The 17,892-nt window shown below is 42.5% G+C and overlaps 1 protein-coding gene across 5 annotated transcripts in view; it reads right to left on the bottom strand.

Moving 5' to 3' along the window:
• The window catches only part of ABCG2 (ATP binding cassette subfamily G member 2 (JR blood group)), a 154,413-nt gene extending 138,652 nt beyond the window's left edge, over positions 1-15,761 (bottom strand). Inside the window, exons 1-3 of one of the 5 annotated variants that reach the window (XM_061192631.1) lie at positions 15,382-15,761; positions 14,512-14,659; positions 12,897-12,996 (exon numbers count right to left, since the gene is read on the bottom strand). In XM_061192631.1, coding sequence (XP_061048614.1) covers positions 12,897-12,969 — 73 coding nt within the window. In that variant the 5' untranslated portion in view covers positions 12,970-12,996; positions 14,512-14,659; positions 15,382-15,761. Of the gene's footprint in view, positions 1-3,306; positions 3,704-12,896; positions 12,997-14,511; positions 14,660-15,381 lie in introns of those variants that run through there. The other 4 variants (XM_061192634.1, XM_061192635.1, XM_061192633.1 and 1 more) reach the window with 4 other exon arrangements.
• Between the last annotated feature and the right edge of the window lie 2,131 nt (positions 15,762-17,892).

Here is a 17,892-nt window from a genome sequence, read left to right as displayed (position 1 = left end):
CTGGGACTACATAGAAGTTAGGCTCAGTCCTCAGCCTCCTGGAGCTTCGATGGAGAGAAGAGGCAAAAGCGAAGGAGTTTTAACACAGTATCACATTTCCTTTCTGAGTCATGGCATACGCTCCATTCTATCACCTGAACCATGGGATTCCTGCTCTGAGCTTTACTCTACTGCCTTCGTTTGAGCCTTTATTAATTCTCTCCATGATGGTTGCAACAGTCTATTTAAACAGCTCTCTGCCTGTAGTCTAACCTTTTCCCAAACTGGCCTCCATACTGCAGCAGGAGACATTTCTAAAATGCAATTCTGACGGCACTCCCCAGCTTCAAACTACATTGATGGCTTTCATCACTGTCAGAGTTAAGTTCAAACTTTTAAGATGATATGTAAAGCCTTGCGTGATCGGGCCCTTGCCAACTTCTCATCATCATCTGCTCTCTATCCCCTCGGTGGGAAGTGCTAGCTGACAGCTCAGGACATCTACTTATACACACGTAAGAACATGTTTAACTCATGATTAAGTCCTGGGGTAACATCTACATCAAAGAACAGCATTTGATACCTGCTCACGCAATATCTTCTTGCTGTCCGTGTTTCTACTATAAAGTATAATTATGAATTGAGCAAGACTTAGAAATAATAAGAGCAAACACATATAGAGATAGTCTGTGCCTGGCACTGTTAAGTCATGTAATCCTCACAACCACCATATGAGGTAGGTGGTATCATTGTGTCCATTTTACAGATTAGGAAACTGAGGCACAGAATGGTTAAGTCCCCCAGGATCGCACAGCTTATAAGTGTGATGCCATTAATATTCAAACCCAGGAATTCTGACTCTATAATCTCTGTTGTTAAGCACACAAAACCTCCTCACTAAACCACAAATATGTTATTTAAAAATACTGACCGAAGCTATGCCTGTAGTCTAAAAGCATGGTCTCTGGATGGTACCATTAAAATCACCTGGGAGCTACTAGACATGCGAATTCTCAGGCCTGGGCCCTGACCTACTGAATCAGATCTCTGAAGTTAGGGTCCAGGAATCTGAGTTTTAGCAAGCTCCCCAGGTGATTTTCAATCACAATAAAGTTTGAGAAGCCCTGCTCTAAAATGTTTATTCCTAGAGAGTAGAGGCGCTAATGGATGCAAAGGTTATGACAAACGTGGATAATTTTGACAGAAGAAGTAGAAACAGGATTCTTTTTAATGCACAAAGGTTTCAAATTTTGACATGAAAAGCAAACAAATCCTAGCAGAGAACAATAACGGTTGTCATAGGTTCTGAGAGGATGCTTGACAGGATGAAGAAAAGTACAGGATAAACCTGAACTTAGAGCAAACGGGCAAGCTTAAATCCAACACACCTACTAACCAGTTGTGTGACTTTTCAGAAATTGCTTAACTGGAGCCTCAGTTTCTTCACTGACAGATAAAAATAATAATCCCCTTGACGTGTACCCCATGATGGTTGTGAAAAATCAAGCAGGGTAAGATATGTGACAATGCTTTGTATGGAAGGATAGCGTGCTGATCAAGTTTCATTTTCTGCTGTATCTGTTTACAAAAGAATAAACGCATTTTCCCTTCTACTCAGGAAATGGATAGGATTTTGAGTCACCTGCAGTGACTGAAGAGATCCCTGCTTTCTTTAGTGAAGGTTGCAGGAGATACACAGCCGGAATGAGGGGTTGCTCTGGGCTTGGAAAGACAGGGAAGTGGCCTCGCCTGAGAGAATGGGGCCAAAGTGCTGACAGACGGTGGTTAGGACTATGATTATATGTCTCTAAACTCATCTGTAGCTTTACAATTTCTCCCCCCATAAAAGTTCATGAAAACTTAGCTTAGGCTGCTACTCAGCCCTGCGCACTTCTTACTGCCTGTCAGTGGTCTGCTACGGTGTGGGCTGTTTACAGCAGCTTCTGTTCGGATTAGTCAGTGTTTGTGCCACGTAAGTTGTTAAATTTTTAAGTAACACCCCCATTATGCTCCATAATGGAAAGGAATGTTATTTGACGTTTATTTCAAACAAAAGCAACTCCCCTCGGTCTGGGATGGTTTAATGGATTCATACTGAGCCTCACCAGGCCTGTTCACGCCACTGACCTTTGATTCCACGGACTGTCCTTGACTCAACGACAAATAGTTCCAGCATGTGCATTAAAACAAGGCAATTTTTAATTTACCTATTCTGTCTCAAGCACATTTTTCTAGCTGAGGAAGACGCAAGCTACTGCTCTAGAAAAACTCCCATGCATGTGAGGGAGAGAATTCTATTATCAGGCTGGGGTTTCTTGTGTTCACTTTGCACAGCTGACTTCCCTGGCCACAACTTGCCTTTCTTTCCCTTTTCTTCTCCCATTGTTTGTTCCTTCCCTCAAGGAGGCACAGAATAGGTACCCTCCCTGTTATTCATTTTTTTCCCTCTTGGCTTGTGGCTTTCGGATTAAAAGCGACTTTCTGATAAATATGTATCATTTAGGACAGGGAGCTGCTCAATTTAAAGAGGAACACTCACACGAGAAGAGAAAGCATATCAATCATATTCCGTACTCCAGCTGACTTTAAACCGCGTCACAGATTCGCACGCCGTACGATCTTCACCTCCGAATGGGAGGAGGAAGACACCAGTTATTTTTCTAGATGTGTGATTTTCAACTGAAGCTGAAACGTTCAAATGACCACTAGCTACCCCAGTTAAGGCATGATGTGGATACTTATTCCCCAAAATTGCAAAAATATTTCTGGCTCTGCTCAAAGTGGCCCATGCGATCTAAGGAGCAGACCAACATCCTCTCTCACTTGGGGTGGCGTGGCTTACTGCATCTAGGAACTATATTTAACACAACCCCCCCAAACTCTGAGCCTGTCCGTCAAAGCAGGTACAACCTGGGCACAATGGTGTCTGACTTTCCTCCCAGGCGCTCTACATAAATCATGTGCTCAGCCAAATGCCTTCATTCTGCCAGCATCTCCCAACCCCTTTCCCCCAAAAGCAATAAACCAAGAGGGTGTCAGCCGTGGTTACTCGTGTTTCATGAACCAGCAGGTCACCTGGAAACCTGGGAACTGAGGTCACCTGGGAACCTGGGAACTGAGGTCACCTGGGAACTTGTCAGATATGCAGAATCTCAGGCCCACTGAATTCTGCTGCTTTTTAACACGATCTCCAGGTGATTCATACACACATTCAAGTATGAGAAGTACTGGTTTCACTGACACACTTGTTAAAAGCATATACCAAAAAAGAATCAAGATTCTCCACTCAGTATGAACATTTGAAAAAAACAAAAACAAACAACTCACCTCAGTTATGATCTGTGATGTTGGAAGGAAAGCACCTTGGTAGAGAGGCAGTGGTGATACTGAGAAGATTTCGACTCTTGTTGGCTTTCCCACAGAGACTTCAACCAAGATCCACGTCTATTAAAGTCCAGGAGCTTCCCTTCCTGCCAGCTCTCAAGGTGCAAGAGAAAGTATCAGAGAGGGAACTTACCAGCCCCTGGCTACGTCTTGCAACTACCAGAAAGACTGAGGCTTTCCAAATAAGCTAGCCGTGGGATAATGTCCAGTTCTCCTATCTCCTTGAGTTCCTTTTTTCTCCACTGTTAGCTGGTTATTAACCACATTTCCTTCTCGCTCACTGGGATTCAAACTGACAACCTAATGCCTCTAACCAGCCTGGGATCCTTTTCCGACATTCCTGGCAAGGGGGTAGGAAAAGGAAGAAATTCACGTGTCAGAGAGATATTTTTCTATCTTCTTCTTTGTGCAAGAGAATCCTGAGGACAGTATCTCCGACACTAATGGGAACTTTAGCAAGGATAAAAACCGATTCTAGCAAATAGTTTTGCTCTGTGTAAACTTCCTGTCTTTTGCTAGATGTGACGTAAAGGGTCTCCTTTCATAAGCTCTGTCTTCTAGCAAAAGAATACAAGCAGGAAGATAACACAGATTTGGAAAGGAAGTGAAAGAAACCAAAACACAGACAGCATTAGGTTTCAGTGCAAAGGCCCACTAGAGATTTGAAGAGAGGAGCTATATTTGGAACATGCTATCCTTCTAATGTTCTTTTCTAAACCAGAAGTATAACAGGAAGTTAAGGTTGTATTAATAGGCATTTCATATTCTGAAAACATGAAGGATGTCAAGTGACAAAATATGACACATACTAAGAGCTTCTGGCTCCACTCTTTACCGCCCGTGACCAGTTTTTTAATCCAAGGTTTCTCAACATAAAATGGTGGTAACAATAATGCTTTCCTTAGAGAGCTAGCATAACAATATCACGAGATACGTGAAATGCCGATTACTGAACTTGCCTTGCTGGAAGTCCTCTTTATAGTCAAGTCACTATGCTGATTTTCTTCTCTACTGTGCATACCTAAGCACAGCTCAGGCAGTCAATAAATATTTATTGAAATGAAATGCAAGTTTAAAAAATCTTGATGTTGTTAAGAAATTCCATCTATTTCTTTTTTTCTTTTCTTTTTTAAATTTATTTATATTTAAAATTTTTTTTGGCTGCATTGGGTCATCGTTGCTGTGCGCAGGCTTTCTCTAGTTGCGGCGAGCGGGGGCTACTCTTCGTTGTGGTGCGTGGGCTTCTCATTGCGGTGGCTTCTCTTGTTGCGGAGCACGGGCTCTAGGGCATGTGGGCTTCTGTAGCTGTGGTGCACGGGCCCAGTTGCTCCGCGGCATGTGGGATCTTCCCGGACCAGGGCTTGAACCCGTGTCCCCTGCATTGGCAGGCGGATTCTTAACCACTGCGCCACCAGGGAAGTCCCATCTATTTCTTTTCATCATTTTTATTGTGGTAAAATACATATAACATAAAATTTTAGTCATTTTTAAGTGTTTGATTCAGTGGCATTAATTACATTCACAATGTTATGTAACCATCACCACTATCCATTTCCAAAACTTTTTCATCACCACAAACAGAAACTCTGATCATTAAGAAATAACTCCTCCAGGGTTTTTTTAAATGTGAGGATCACTTTTTAATTTGGGGGATCCCTCCTCCCTCATGGTAGTAGCTGCACTTTACCCCTCAGGGAAAATATAATTCAAACACCAAGAATAACATAGATAGCTTATTTATTATTTATTTATTTTAACATCTTTATTCGAGTATAATTGCTTTACAATGTGTTAGTTTCTGCTGTATAACAAAGTGAATCAGCTATACATATACATATATCCCCATATCTCCTCCCTCTTGCGTCTCCCTCCCACCTTCCCTATCCCACCCCTCTAGGTGGTCACAAAGCACCGAGCTGATCTCCCTGTGCTATGCAGCTGCTTCCCACTAGCTTAGATAGCTCTTTTAAATAAATTTGCATTTTAATCATACAACACAACAAATCTTCACACATTTGAAATACGTGTGAGATTATTCTTTATTCCAGCTAGGGAAAAGGTTTAGAACAAACCTTGGAATAAAATTTCTGCCATATGTGGATATATTTGAAATTCTTTTAACTGTGTTCTCCCTTTTAAATAAGGCTAATTATTTCCTTTTGAAGGGAGAAGAGAGGAACCAGCATTTATTGACACCAACTGGGTACCAGCGAGGATTCAACTCTCATCCTGTTCTTTATCATAAACATAAATAAGTGTGAAATTATTTATATGATATTACTGTGATTCTGTGTGGTAATTCTCTAGTTATTGCGCAGTTGACCCTTTTGCTGTGATGTAAGCATGGACAAAGCAGAGGTACCTGTATCCTGCCTGGTATTTAATTGAGCAAGGCATGTGTGTATTACACTAATAGTGCAATTGTCTGTATACAGGCAAGGCCTGGGGGGAAAAACAGACTAGTGCAAAATGATAAACTTAAAAGAAATGCCAACATATCCATAGAGATGGCAGAAATTTTATCCCAAGATTTATTCTAAACCAAATAAAACTTACTTGGCAAATACAATTTTAGGGATAATTAAAAAAATACGTTAAAACTAAATAACCATGATTCTAGGGATCAGTTTGACACTGTGAGAATTTAAGTCACAGTCCTGTCCTCTGGGGGCTGACATCAAGGTTGGGCAGACGAGACTTACACACATGAGCTAACAACAGAGCTGGCTGAATGGCATATTGGTGCAGGCTGTAGGTAGTTGGAAAAAAGAGTGCCCAGCATAGAAGATGCAGATTTTGGACGCTGGATCCTTGCTTCCTACTGATATAGACCCATGGTCGACTTAGGTAAGCTGACTGAGTCAACTCTTAGCAAAGCTCAGAGTAACTGGGCTCAAACTCTCATGATTCCCATTTATTCCAAACAATAAACATTAGATAAGTCCTTGCTTAAGAAGTAACTGAGGCCTTTTTTCTACTGAGGTAAATCTAAGTGTTTCCAATTTAGGAAACACATGTTGCTTTTCTGAAAGAAGGTAACACAAACTTTAATTTTCAAATCCCTCCCATGTTCCATGTTTCATGTAACATGTAATTTTATGTTATTAAATGTAATATTAAGACAACAGTAATTCAATATGGGAAGGAAGGGAGGAAGGGAGCAAAGGAGAGAAATTAGAACCTAAATATTTACCTATAAAGGTATGGTTAAACAAAATGTAGCATATGCATACAATGGAATATTATACAATAAAGAATGAGATAGAAATTTATGTACTGTCTTGACAAAGAAAGATATCCAAGACATATTAATTATAAATAGCAAGTTGCTAATTAACACAGGGCATATAAGTTCACTTATGTTAAAATGCACCCATGTAGACAGACACACACACATGCCCTCACAAAACAAAACTATGTATTTCTATATGTACCCATCTATATATGTAATCACACAGAAAAACCTTTGGAAAGATATGACCCAAAATGGCAGCAATGTCTGAGAAGTATGGGATTAGGAGGTGGGGATACTTTTTTGAAAATATACATCTCTGTTGTTTAAAGACTTCCCACCATGTATTCATCTATTTTCCTATTTCTCTTAGAGTAAAAGCCAAAGACCTTTACAATCTGTATCTTCCACCCCTACTCCTCTCATCTCATGTTCCCCTTCACCGACTGCAATGTAGTGAGACAAATCTCCCTGTTATACCTCAAATATACATACACGGACCCACCTCATGGCCGTTGCCCTAGCTGCTCCTTTTCCCTAGAAAGTTCTTCCCCTATTTATCTATTTGGCTCATTCTTTCACTTCCTTCAAGCTTTTCCTCAAATGGTAACTTTTCACGAGGCCTATCTGACCTCCCAACTTAAAATTGCAGTTCCCCTCTTGCACTGTTGGTGGGAATGTAAACTGATACAGCCACAATGGAGAACAGTATGGAGGTTCCTTAAAAAACTAAAAATAGAACTACCATATGACCCAACAATCCCACTACTGGGCATATACCCTGAGAAAACCATAATTCAAAAAGACACATGCACCCCAATGTTCATTGCAGCGCTATTTACAATAGCCAGGTCACAGAAGCAACCTAAATGCCCATCGACAGATGAAGAGATAAAGAAGATGTGGTACGTATATACAATGGAATATTACTCAGCCATAAAAAGAAACAAAATTGAGTTATTTGTAGTGAGGTGGATGGACCTAGAGTCTGTCATACAGAGTGAAGTCAGAAAGACAAAAACAAATACCATATGCTAACACATATATATGGAATCTAAAAAAAAAAAAAGGTTCTGAAGAACCTAGGGGCAGGATGGGAATAAAGACGCAGACCTACCAGAGAATGGACTTGAGGACACGGGGAAGGGGAAGCGGAAGGGGAAGGGGAAGGGGAAGCTGGGACGAAGTGAGAGAGTGGCATGGACATATATACACTACCAAATGTAAAACAGATAGCTAGTGGGAAGCAGCCACATAGCACAGGGAGATCAGCTTGGTGCTTTGTGACCACCTAGAGGGGTGGGATAGGGAGGGTGGGAGGGAGGGAGACGCAAGAGGGAAGAGATATGGGGATATATGTATATGTATAGCTGATTCACTTTGTTATAAAGCAGAAACTGATACACCATTGTAAAGCAATTATACTCCAATAAAGATGTTTTAAAAATAAATAAATAAAGTCAACTATGAGAATTCAAAAAAAAAAATTGCAGTTCCTCCTACTAGCATTCTTGATCTACCATATCTTATTTTTGTTAATAGCAATTATCACCTTCTAACATATTATGTAATTTCCTTACTTATTATGTTTGTTTTTCTCCTTCCACTAGAATTAAGCTCTATGTGGGCATGAATTTTCATTTGCTTTGTTCACTGATATAGCCTTAGTCCCCAGAATTGTGCCTGGTATACCAGTAGGTACTTGATAAAATATATTAATCAATTCACAAATCTTCACAAGAATATATTCATGTACTTTTAAAATCAAAGATATCCACAATCTCACAAACAGAAAGTCAGAATAAAATGTTTAACGACCCCCCAGGTTCTGTGGAACAAGATTTGAAAACCTCTGGTTTAAAGCTCTTAAATAAGATAAAACTTATGGGAAGGAAGCTCTTTAACTGGAAGCCCTTCTACTGACTTAGGCACACTATCTAACAGTGCATATTATCTTACTCTGGAACACCTATTTTTCAAACAACTAGGAATAAACCAACCACTCCTAGGAACTTCTGTGAAATCCCCAGCTATTTCTTTACAAAGGCAAAGAACCAGTGAAGACCCCTTATTTCTCATAAAGGAAGCACTGTGCAAAAGTGAAGAGTTGTAGCAAAAATCATGTCTAATTCTTGGAGGCCTCCTTTACCTTTCAAAAATATGCATGTCCCTAAGGATGTAGATGGAATTGAATTCCTGATCTTGTTTGAGCAGATACTGAACCCTTTGGAATAGGGAAAGTGAGAAAGGTTTCAAACAGCCAGCTTCATCCTCTAATTCAAAGAACAGTAAAGTCCTTTAGCTAGAGAAGACTTTTATCAGAATCCGTAGTATGGAGTGGGGAGGAAGCCAACCCAAATTATGAGGGTGGGGAGGTTGGGAAGGTGGTCCCCAGGCAAATATTTTGCCAGTCCTGTTTTTCCCCTGGCTTAAACCATTCCTCAGTGCTCTAAGAGGCAGTAACAGACAGCAGTCCTTAGCTAAGCCATTTGAAAATGATGGAAGGGACTTTGATATTATCCCAAACTTGTTTTGTTTTGTTTCCCAGCCTATGTTGGTTTATGATGGAGTCTTCAGAATCCACTAGAGTGCATTCATGTAAATTTATGATAATCTATTCCTATGTTCCAGGGTATGGAAAAGTTGCTCCAAATTTTCTTTAAGATTTAGAAGCAAACTCAAGACTTAGGAATTGTTTACAAAGAGTCAAAAATCCTATGTTGCATACTTTTATTATCAAGACTCTCAATGGTTATGTACAAGTCCCTCAGCACTCATAGTCTGGGTTTCTCACTTTGCCAATTATCAATTACTCAGAGTTAAGGGCCACGTCTTAGGCTTTTGTAGTCCTATAGTCCGGTGCTGTTCACACGGTAATCATTTAACCGAGGTTTATAATCATCATTACGAACCAAATGACAACATAAACTGAGGCTATGAACATTACTTAAAATAAAATCACACTTGTGGCAGAACTTTGAAACACCAAACCTGCTTCCACGGTGCTTCTGAATTTTAAAAGCCAAAAGCTACAACGGAAAAGCAGTAATCGTGACACACTCTCCTTGTAAACTCTTCGAACTTGTTATGTACTGAACTGGCGACACAAGAAGCTCTGGGAGAGGGAAGCTCAAATCAAAGCAACCATTTTTTACTGGGCAGACTAACCTCACCTCTCTGTATTTCCCCGCAAGTTTGTGCAGCTGTTAATAAATGTTTAGAGTTTAAGCAATCTAGGTACAATAGGTCATGACTGGTACCTTGATCAGCTCTATAGAGAAGAGAGACTCTCTGGAGGGCAGCACTGCCTCGTTTTGATACCGACCAGGGTTCTTGGCCTTCCCCAAGCAATAGAAATTGACTAGAGGCTAGACAAGCAATTCGGGCGAGGCTTTATTGGGGCCCCTGTAGCAGCACGGGGCAGCGAGAACGAGGAACAGTTTCCCTTGCTTGCTTGCTCCCTGACAGGGGGCGAGCTGGCTCATTAAACGGGGTGAGGGCAGTGCTGTGACCAGGGGTCCGGCCAGAGGGGTGGCTTAGGTGTTCTGCCCGCCCCTCTGGTGGTGCTGAGTGCACAGGGCATGCTCGGTACCCTGCTTTTGCTCCCAGCTCTTCAGAAGTGGCAGTTGGGGTTTTTTTTGGTCTCTTTGTATCTTTTCGGTCCAGAATTTGCCCCAACTGCGCATGCACGCAGTTATTTTTAGTCCCATAGAGTTTCTTTGTATTTTGTTGCTGGATGAGAAGTGTGTCCAGGTGCAAGAATGCAGCACTGCAGCTAAGCGTCCCGGGTCCCAGCCTGTCTCAGTTTTACTTTTTTTCACAAGACTGAAGATCTAGACAACAATTGCAGCAAATTTTATATGTTTCCATAATTATGCATTCGTGTGTTTGTATATATCTTATGTAGCAGAGAACGCAAGGGAAGTGTCCTAAAGGAAGGAGATACTTAAAAAAGAATAAAAAATCAGAAACATCAACGTGCCCCACAAGAGGAGAATGTGACAAACTGTGGTATATGATACCATAATCATAAAAATTAACAAGTATATGGTCTATATTGATCATGGCATATGAAGTATTTGAGGAGGAAAAAACTTTTGCTGTACCCTCTTAGGCTGAGTTCCTGGGGACCTCTGAATTAAACTGACAAAAGACAACAGAAGAAAAAAGCCTTATTCATATGGAAGCAGCTAGTAGCTGGCTAACTGGTTAAAGACAGAGGCTTATCTACCTAACTTAGTAGGGGAAAGAGGGAGATGGAGAAAAATCTATGGAAAGAAAAGTAGGTTTCCATAGGAAAGAAAAGGATTTTTAGGAGAATAAACTGGAGATAAGAAAGCCTGTGATAATATTTATGAATATGCAAGTGCGCTTTTCCATCTCCTTCATGGCCACGAAACTCCCAGAGAGGAGATTTACGGCCTATTTACTTTTGATCTCTCTCCTAGGAGTAAGCTCATGCTGAACAGGGAATTTATGACAGCCTCATTTCTCAGAAGTTTCTGCTCTTAGATAAGGGGAATGCTGAGAAGGCTTCTTTCTGCATCTGTTGATTCTTTTTTTTAAATTTAGTTATTTATTTTATTTATGGCTGTGTTGGGTCTTCGTTTCTGTGCGAGGGCTTTCTCTAGTTGCCGCAAGCGGGGGCCACTCTTCATCGCGGTGCGCGGGCCTCTCACTATCGCGGCCTCTCCTGTTGCGGAGCACAGGCTCCAGACGCGCAGGCTCAGCAATTGTGGCCCACGGGCCCAGCTGCTCCGCGGCATGTGGGATCCTCCCAGACCAGGGCTCGAACCCGCGTCCCCTGCATTGGCAGGCAGATTCTCAACCACTGCACCACCAGGGAAGCCCTGCATCTGTTGATTCTTCATTGCCTTCAGCTCAAATTAATCCTCATGCCAAAGGGGCATATTGGGGGTAGGGGGGCATATCCTGATCCCCTCCGGTATAAAGTTATATTAGGTGATGAAAATCAGAACTAAATTAACATGAATGTTTTCACTGATTTTTTAAATATAAAAAAAAGTATGCCTAAATATGGCAGAGATCAGAAATTAGTTTGGGAAAAAGAAAATAGGGTTTTAATAGTCATTATTAAGTTTCTTATTCTGTAAGTTTATTAAAGTTCATAGCCATCAGTCATTTTTTAGGTGAGTGAGGGAGAAGTATGAGAATATTAAGAAGAAATTCAGTCAGGCAGGGAGAGAGAGAGTAAAAAAAAAAAAGTAGAAAGGTAGTGAGAGGGGAAAGAAGGCACAGAAGGGGAGGGAAAAAACAAAAACCCACAGAGAAACATTTACTGAAAAGCAAAATGACACCTAGAGAGATAGGAATTAGTGGCAGAAAAAGAGATACGCTACTTCGTAGGTTCTGTATTAACTATTCATGTCTCTCAACAACCTTAAGTGGTATAATCATCCCCATTTTACAGATGATGAAAATGAGTCATTTGTTAAATAACTGGTTCAAGTAACTTGCTCAGTTATGCAGGTAAGGAGGGCAGGATTCAAGCAACTCCAGACTGGACCATTTGGCCCTGACGCCTCTTATGCAGACATGCCAACATTTCAGAAGATAAGTTTCCATCATCCTCTGAAATAGTGACGACTGATTCAGCAATTTAACACAGATCTTTCTGACATCTAAAACATTTTTTTGCCTTTGCTTTGATAAAGTTTTTTTTCGAAGTAAATATTTATTTTCCCCAGAAATACTAAAGCTTTCCATCTTTGGAGAAACGACAGTGCTCTTCCCTCTCATCTACACCCCTATGGTAGAGCACACTTATTCATTCCTTCCTTCATTCAGCAAGCTGAGTGCCCACTGTAGCAGGATGGTGACAGGTGCTGTGTGTGTGTACAACTGAGTAAAACCGCCTGGGCCGTTTTCAAAAACTGCATAGTGACCTATAGGGTACAGCTTGGAACAGTTCCTCGTGTGACACCTAACTGTGTGATCTTGAAAGCAAGAGCTTTTACTATTAGAAAACCTGATGCTACTATTCTCTGACTTTCCAAATTGAAACTTTGGGGCCGGGATTCTCTTTAATGAATTTGGCTTTAGGCTTTGGCAGTAGACACGCTTCTCACTTTTCTTTGATCCTTAAGAGTATGTTTAGCATCACGGAAATATCACAGCGTAAAGATGTTTTGGCAGGACCTACAAAGACCCTTAGGCTTGGACCTTCTTACATTATCATTGTTTCTTACTTCAGGTACCACTGTCATGCTTTCTCAGCTCTGCCAGCCTAACTTGCTAGAACCGACCAAACAAGATCTTAAAACAGTGGCGCTGGACTCACCTGCCCACTTGGTTGTAATTGAAGAAATCTGAGGGTTTCGTTTCTCGTTGTAATCATTCTTTCCATGATTCATCACTTTGGAAGGGCATACTCTTAAGTGCTAAGATAAAGATCAGGAATGAGACAATAACTTCTCTATTCTAAGTATGTCATTCATGCATTCCAAACCTTACTGAATGCCTGCTGTGCTGTTAGGATTATCTAGAAAAGAGACCTGGTCCCTGCCCTCGAAGAATTCAGTCTCAAGGTGAAGACAGGGAAGAAAGAGTTCTGATATAGGGTAATAAGTGTTAGGATAGAAGTAAGTATTGGATGTCATAGGAATAAATGAAAGGGAGACTTCAACTGGAGGAGTGGCAGAATAAACATCCCATGGGAAATGACATTTGAGCTTTGAAGTTCGCCTGGGAAAGAAGTGGGGAGATGTGTTACAGGGAGAGAGAAAAACATACACAGACCGGGATAAAGCTTAAGAAGGAGGGTTAGAAGTAGAAAAAATTACAAGGGAGCCGGGGCAGGGAATAGACCAGGAAGGAAGGGTCTTTTATGCAATGTTAAAGACTTTTACTTTACCTGGGAGGTGAGATTGAAAAAACGCAAACATGAGTGTGTGATGATCACCATGTGGAGAATGGACAAGGGGTGACCCTGAAGGCAGGGAAATCAGTTGGGAAGCCACAGTATCAGCTGGATCTAAGGAAATGGCGGTGAGGATGGAGCGGAGGAGAAAATTACAGATGTGAAGGAGGAAAATTACAGATGTGAAGGTCTCAGTGAGAGGCACTGCCATTCATCAAGATGGGCAGACTAGAAGGGCTGGTTTGGGTGGGAATTCCATTTAGGATATGTTGAATTGAGGCGCCTATAGGACCTCTGAGCAGACATTTCCAGCCCATGTCTGGACATTTGAGTGTGGAACTCAGGAGAGAAATCTGGGCTGGGAAAATAGTCGGAAGTTATCAGTATGCACGTGATGGGTGAAGTCATGAGAATGCATTGGCTCACACAAGGAGAGTACACCGCAAGAAGAGAGTGGATTTTTTTTTTTTTGTCCTTGATGAAGCAGTAAAAATTACTGATTTGATTAAATTGTGACCCCAGGGTATATGTTTTTCAATATTCCGTGTGAAGAAATGGCAATTATTCATAAAGCACTTCTGCTGCCCAGCTATGATGGTTGTTAGGAAAAGCACCTGTGTGAAGGGGGCAGGTGGTTATTGTTTCAGTTGCAAACTGAATTAGTTTTCCCCTCCACACAGGTTTAATGGGTTTAAAAAGGTAGACCTGGGGAACACCAACAATCAAAGGGTGGGAGACAATCAAAGCAGCTGCTGGATATTTAGACAGAAAACCAGGAAAAGTGGTGACAGGAAAGCCTTAAGAGAGGAGACTGATTCAATGAGAGGGAAGTAGCCAGGAATGTTGAATGTGGAAGAGATGTCAAATAAGATAAAAACTAAAATGAATCTCTATGTTTATCCAGTAAGAGGTCATTGTGGACCTCTGAGACAGATGTTTCATTGGTGTGGTAGAGTCGAAGGCAGGATGCACTAAATGAGAGATGGGGAAGCAGCAGCCTCAAATGTAGTCAGGAATGTGGTCTAAGTTTGGTTACCTTTTGCCTTGGTCTTGGTCTTAGTCTTGATGTGCTTTTACTAGGTCCTCTCCTTCTTCCCCTGACACATTTTCCAATTATTCTATTCCTCCTGGTTTCCAATGAACAGCTGCAGCGTTCTCAGGTCCCTTCTGGAATTTTTTTCCACCTAATTATTAATACATAAGTACTTATTAACCTTACCTGACTTTGGTAGTGGAAAATAATTAACTTTGGGATGAAACAGGGCTGGGTTTGAATTCCTAGCCAGCACCCTCTGGTAGCTGCTTTTTGTGTTTTGTTATCTGTAGGAGTTTGGGCCTGTACAGAAATCCTCTCAAACTAGCCATGGGTTGGAATTGAGACTCTGCTGGGATGGAGGGAGCTCTTCCCTCCACTCGTCCGTCCCCCTCTGGGGAAGTATCTCCTCTCTGCAAAGTCAAAAGTGTGCGCATTATCTAGAAATGGCCCTGCCAGTTGACATGATCTCTCAAACCTAGCTCCTTCCATTATACAGCTAGAGAGCCGGTCCGTCCCTTAGTACAGACTTTTGAAGGAATCTCACTGGTTGCTGACTAGAGCTAAGGATTGGCTCCACTCGGGATCCTGTCGTCCAAACAGCAAGAAGTGTCAGTTGGGACACACATGGCCACCCAGGCCGCACATTTAAGCAAGAGCTACGAACAGGGCAGTGCCTGGGAATGAGGGTTTGGGCTGGACAGAAACGCCAACGGAGCCTCAGACCAATCCCTCGATCTCTTCAGTTTTACCTGCAAAGCGGAGTTAGAACCTAGGAAACGCTGATGTTGTGCTGCCCAGAACCTACCTCCCGGACTGAGGAACTGCAGCAGCCCCCTGGCTGCGGGGACACCGCCAGGGGACAGCTCTCACCTGCTCTCCGCTCCAGGCGCTTCCCCGGGCAGAAGAGCGCCTCCTCGCCGCCGACAGTCACGTCCTCTTCCCGAACGGCCGGCCTCCCATCGCCGGTGAACGTTCGGGGGCCGCGTCCAGTTCCGCCAGCCCCGCCGGGGGCGCACGGAGGAAGGAAGAGCCGGGAGGAGGCGGGGCCGGCGGGCGGCGCGGCGGGCGGTTCGCGCAGCTTCGGTGTTCGCGGCAGATTCGCTGTCAGGCCGGCGCAGCCGCCGCGGGGGGGAAAGCAAGGGACGACGGAAGGAACGGGAGGAAGAAGTGAGCGACAAAGCGGGACGGGAAGGGCAGCTAGCTGTTCGGACCCGCTTTCAGGCGCCGCAGGTCCGGGTCTCCGCCAGGCCCTCCCGAGGCGCAGCCGCCAGACCAGTGGAGCCGGGGCGCGGGGAGGCAGGGGCGCGGGGCGAGGATGCCGGGCGGGGGATGCAGGGATTCGGCGCAGTCCCCCCTCCCGCTCCCGAGAGCGAGGAGAGCGCCGCCCACCGCGGTTTCTCATCTCTGCCTGTGGAGTCAGGGCGCCAAGCTGCTCGGGCTTCACCTAGTTCGCTGGGCAGAAACCAGGGATCCCGGGCAGCAGCCCTCGTCGCCGCCTGGGGCCAAGCACCACAGGGCATCTTGTTCGGTAAGTGTCCGCGCACTGGTGAAAGGCCTTGGGTGTGCAATGAATGTGCTCCCTTCTTTTGCTGCATTTGCTCTTACAGAGTATTTTCCTTCTGGTTATGGGTGCACGACCTGTACAGCTGCACAGGATCCAGCTGTTAGAGGGGCCCCCTACTTGGTTTAGTGCTCTGCAGTTGCTGTCTTGAATAAGGACCTGGCATTGTCATTTGGCACGAAATATGTAACCGGTCCTGCCTTTGGCCGCCTGCCTCTTAAGACATGACGTTAAGTCTCCTGGCCCTTGAAAGAACCTACCCTTGACATGTGAACAGAGGCTCAGTAACTTCACTGGTTAGATCTCTCTTGGCTCCAAACATCTTGGCTTCACCTGTCCAGGTGAACACTGATATCCTTCTGGTATAACTCACTTTCCTCACTTGTCGGTCTCCTGGCAAAGTTCTAGGGATATTATCAACCACTAGCCCCAAGCCCTGCTAAACCCACCCTAGTGTCATTTAGACATATGCAGTAGGTTCTCAAAAAATGCTTACCGTTGGTAAACTGATTTATTGGACTTCCATAAGTGACCATCTAAACCCTGTACTGTTTAAAGCATTATTCTGTTCATTCTTCACTTGCTCCCCAGTTATGCTCTTTGCTGGGACGTCATTTAGTTCTCTACCCTAGTTTGAGGTGACAAATGCTCAGTTACTGCCTCTATTACGTTCATTCATCCACTGAGTTAGTTTCTGGATCGTGTCCATGTGACTCTTTTTCACGTCCACCAGAGAGCCTTCTGCAGATGGATGTTAATAGCTGTTTGATAGCAGTGAATTGGTTTTGCTTTTGCTAGTGTATAAAGGAGGTATGGTAAGAGAAGAAACAGACTTTGAAGTCAAAGGGGTCTGGATTGGACCTTGCTATTATTAGCTATTTAAAGGCTTTATTTCTTCATCTATAAAAAGTGATAATTAGAAAGACTTCCCTGTATGGTTGTTAAGATTAAATGAGATAATATATGCAAAACAGCATAGCACATAAAAGACCCTTAATATTCATATCCCTTTCTCCACCTTTTAAAGAAACAAAATTATAGTCATCCATGCAGCACTGCTCTTTAGGTTTTGTTCAGAACAAGATTCTGAACCATATTTATACTAACTTATACTTTACAAGGCATAACTGATCATTGTCTTAAGGAAATACCAAAAGAGGTTAAATATTCCTTCACGATTAAATACTATGTTTGGCTTATTATTTAAAATATCTAATGCCCATTTCCCCACTAACATAAAATTAATAAAAATGTAATTCAATGCATTGACTCACTGATTTAGCAAACATTTTATCCTCACTGATGAACGTATAAAAAAGTGCTAGGTCAGGAGTCTGAACAAAACGAAACAAGATCTCTGCCACCATGGAGTTCACCAAGTTACCTTCAGGGGATACTCTAGAAGAGATCCTTGTGCCGAAAGAAATTGCAACTATGACGTTTTATTCAATCGTTGGCAGGACATTAAAAATTGCTTACATTAAATGCATATTGCTGAGTTCCCACTGAACACTTGTTTCTAATTTTTAATACATGGAAATGCTGCAGTAAAATATACCACAGGCAATATATTGTAGAAATCGCAACCATTTTCTTCTTATGTACCAACAAATATTTTGGAAGAGGGAAATGAGAGATAAATCTTGTTTTCAATCAAATCGAAAAGATTTGAATAGATAAGTGTGTATATAATGTTTTCAAAGATTCTTCACGTTAATTTTGCAAACAGCCAGGATTTGGCTGCTAAAAAATTTCCAAACATTCATCGACTCCTTTACATCAGTGTTCACAGGGTCACATAATAAATATTGGAAAGTCTG

The sequence above is a fragment of the Eubalaena glacialis genome, chromosome 5 (assembly GCF_028564815.1).
Source record: "Eubalaena glacialis isolate mEubGla1 chromosome 5, mEubGla1.1.hap2.+ XY, whole genome shotgun sequence".
NCBI classification, from domain to species: Eukaryota; Metazoa; Chordata; class Mammalia; order Artiodactyla; family Balaenidae; genus Eubalaena; species Eubalaena glacialis.
This window is presented reverse-complemented; position numbering and strand designations above follow the sequence as displayed.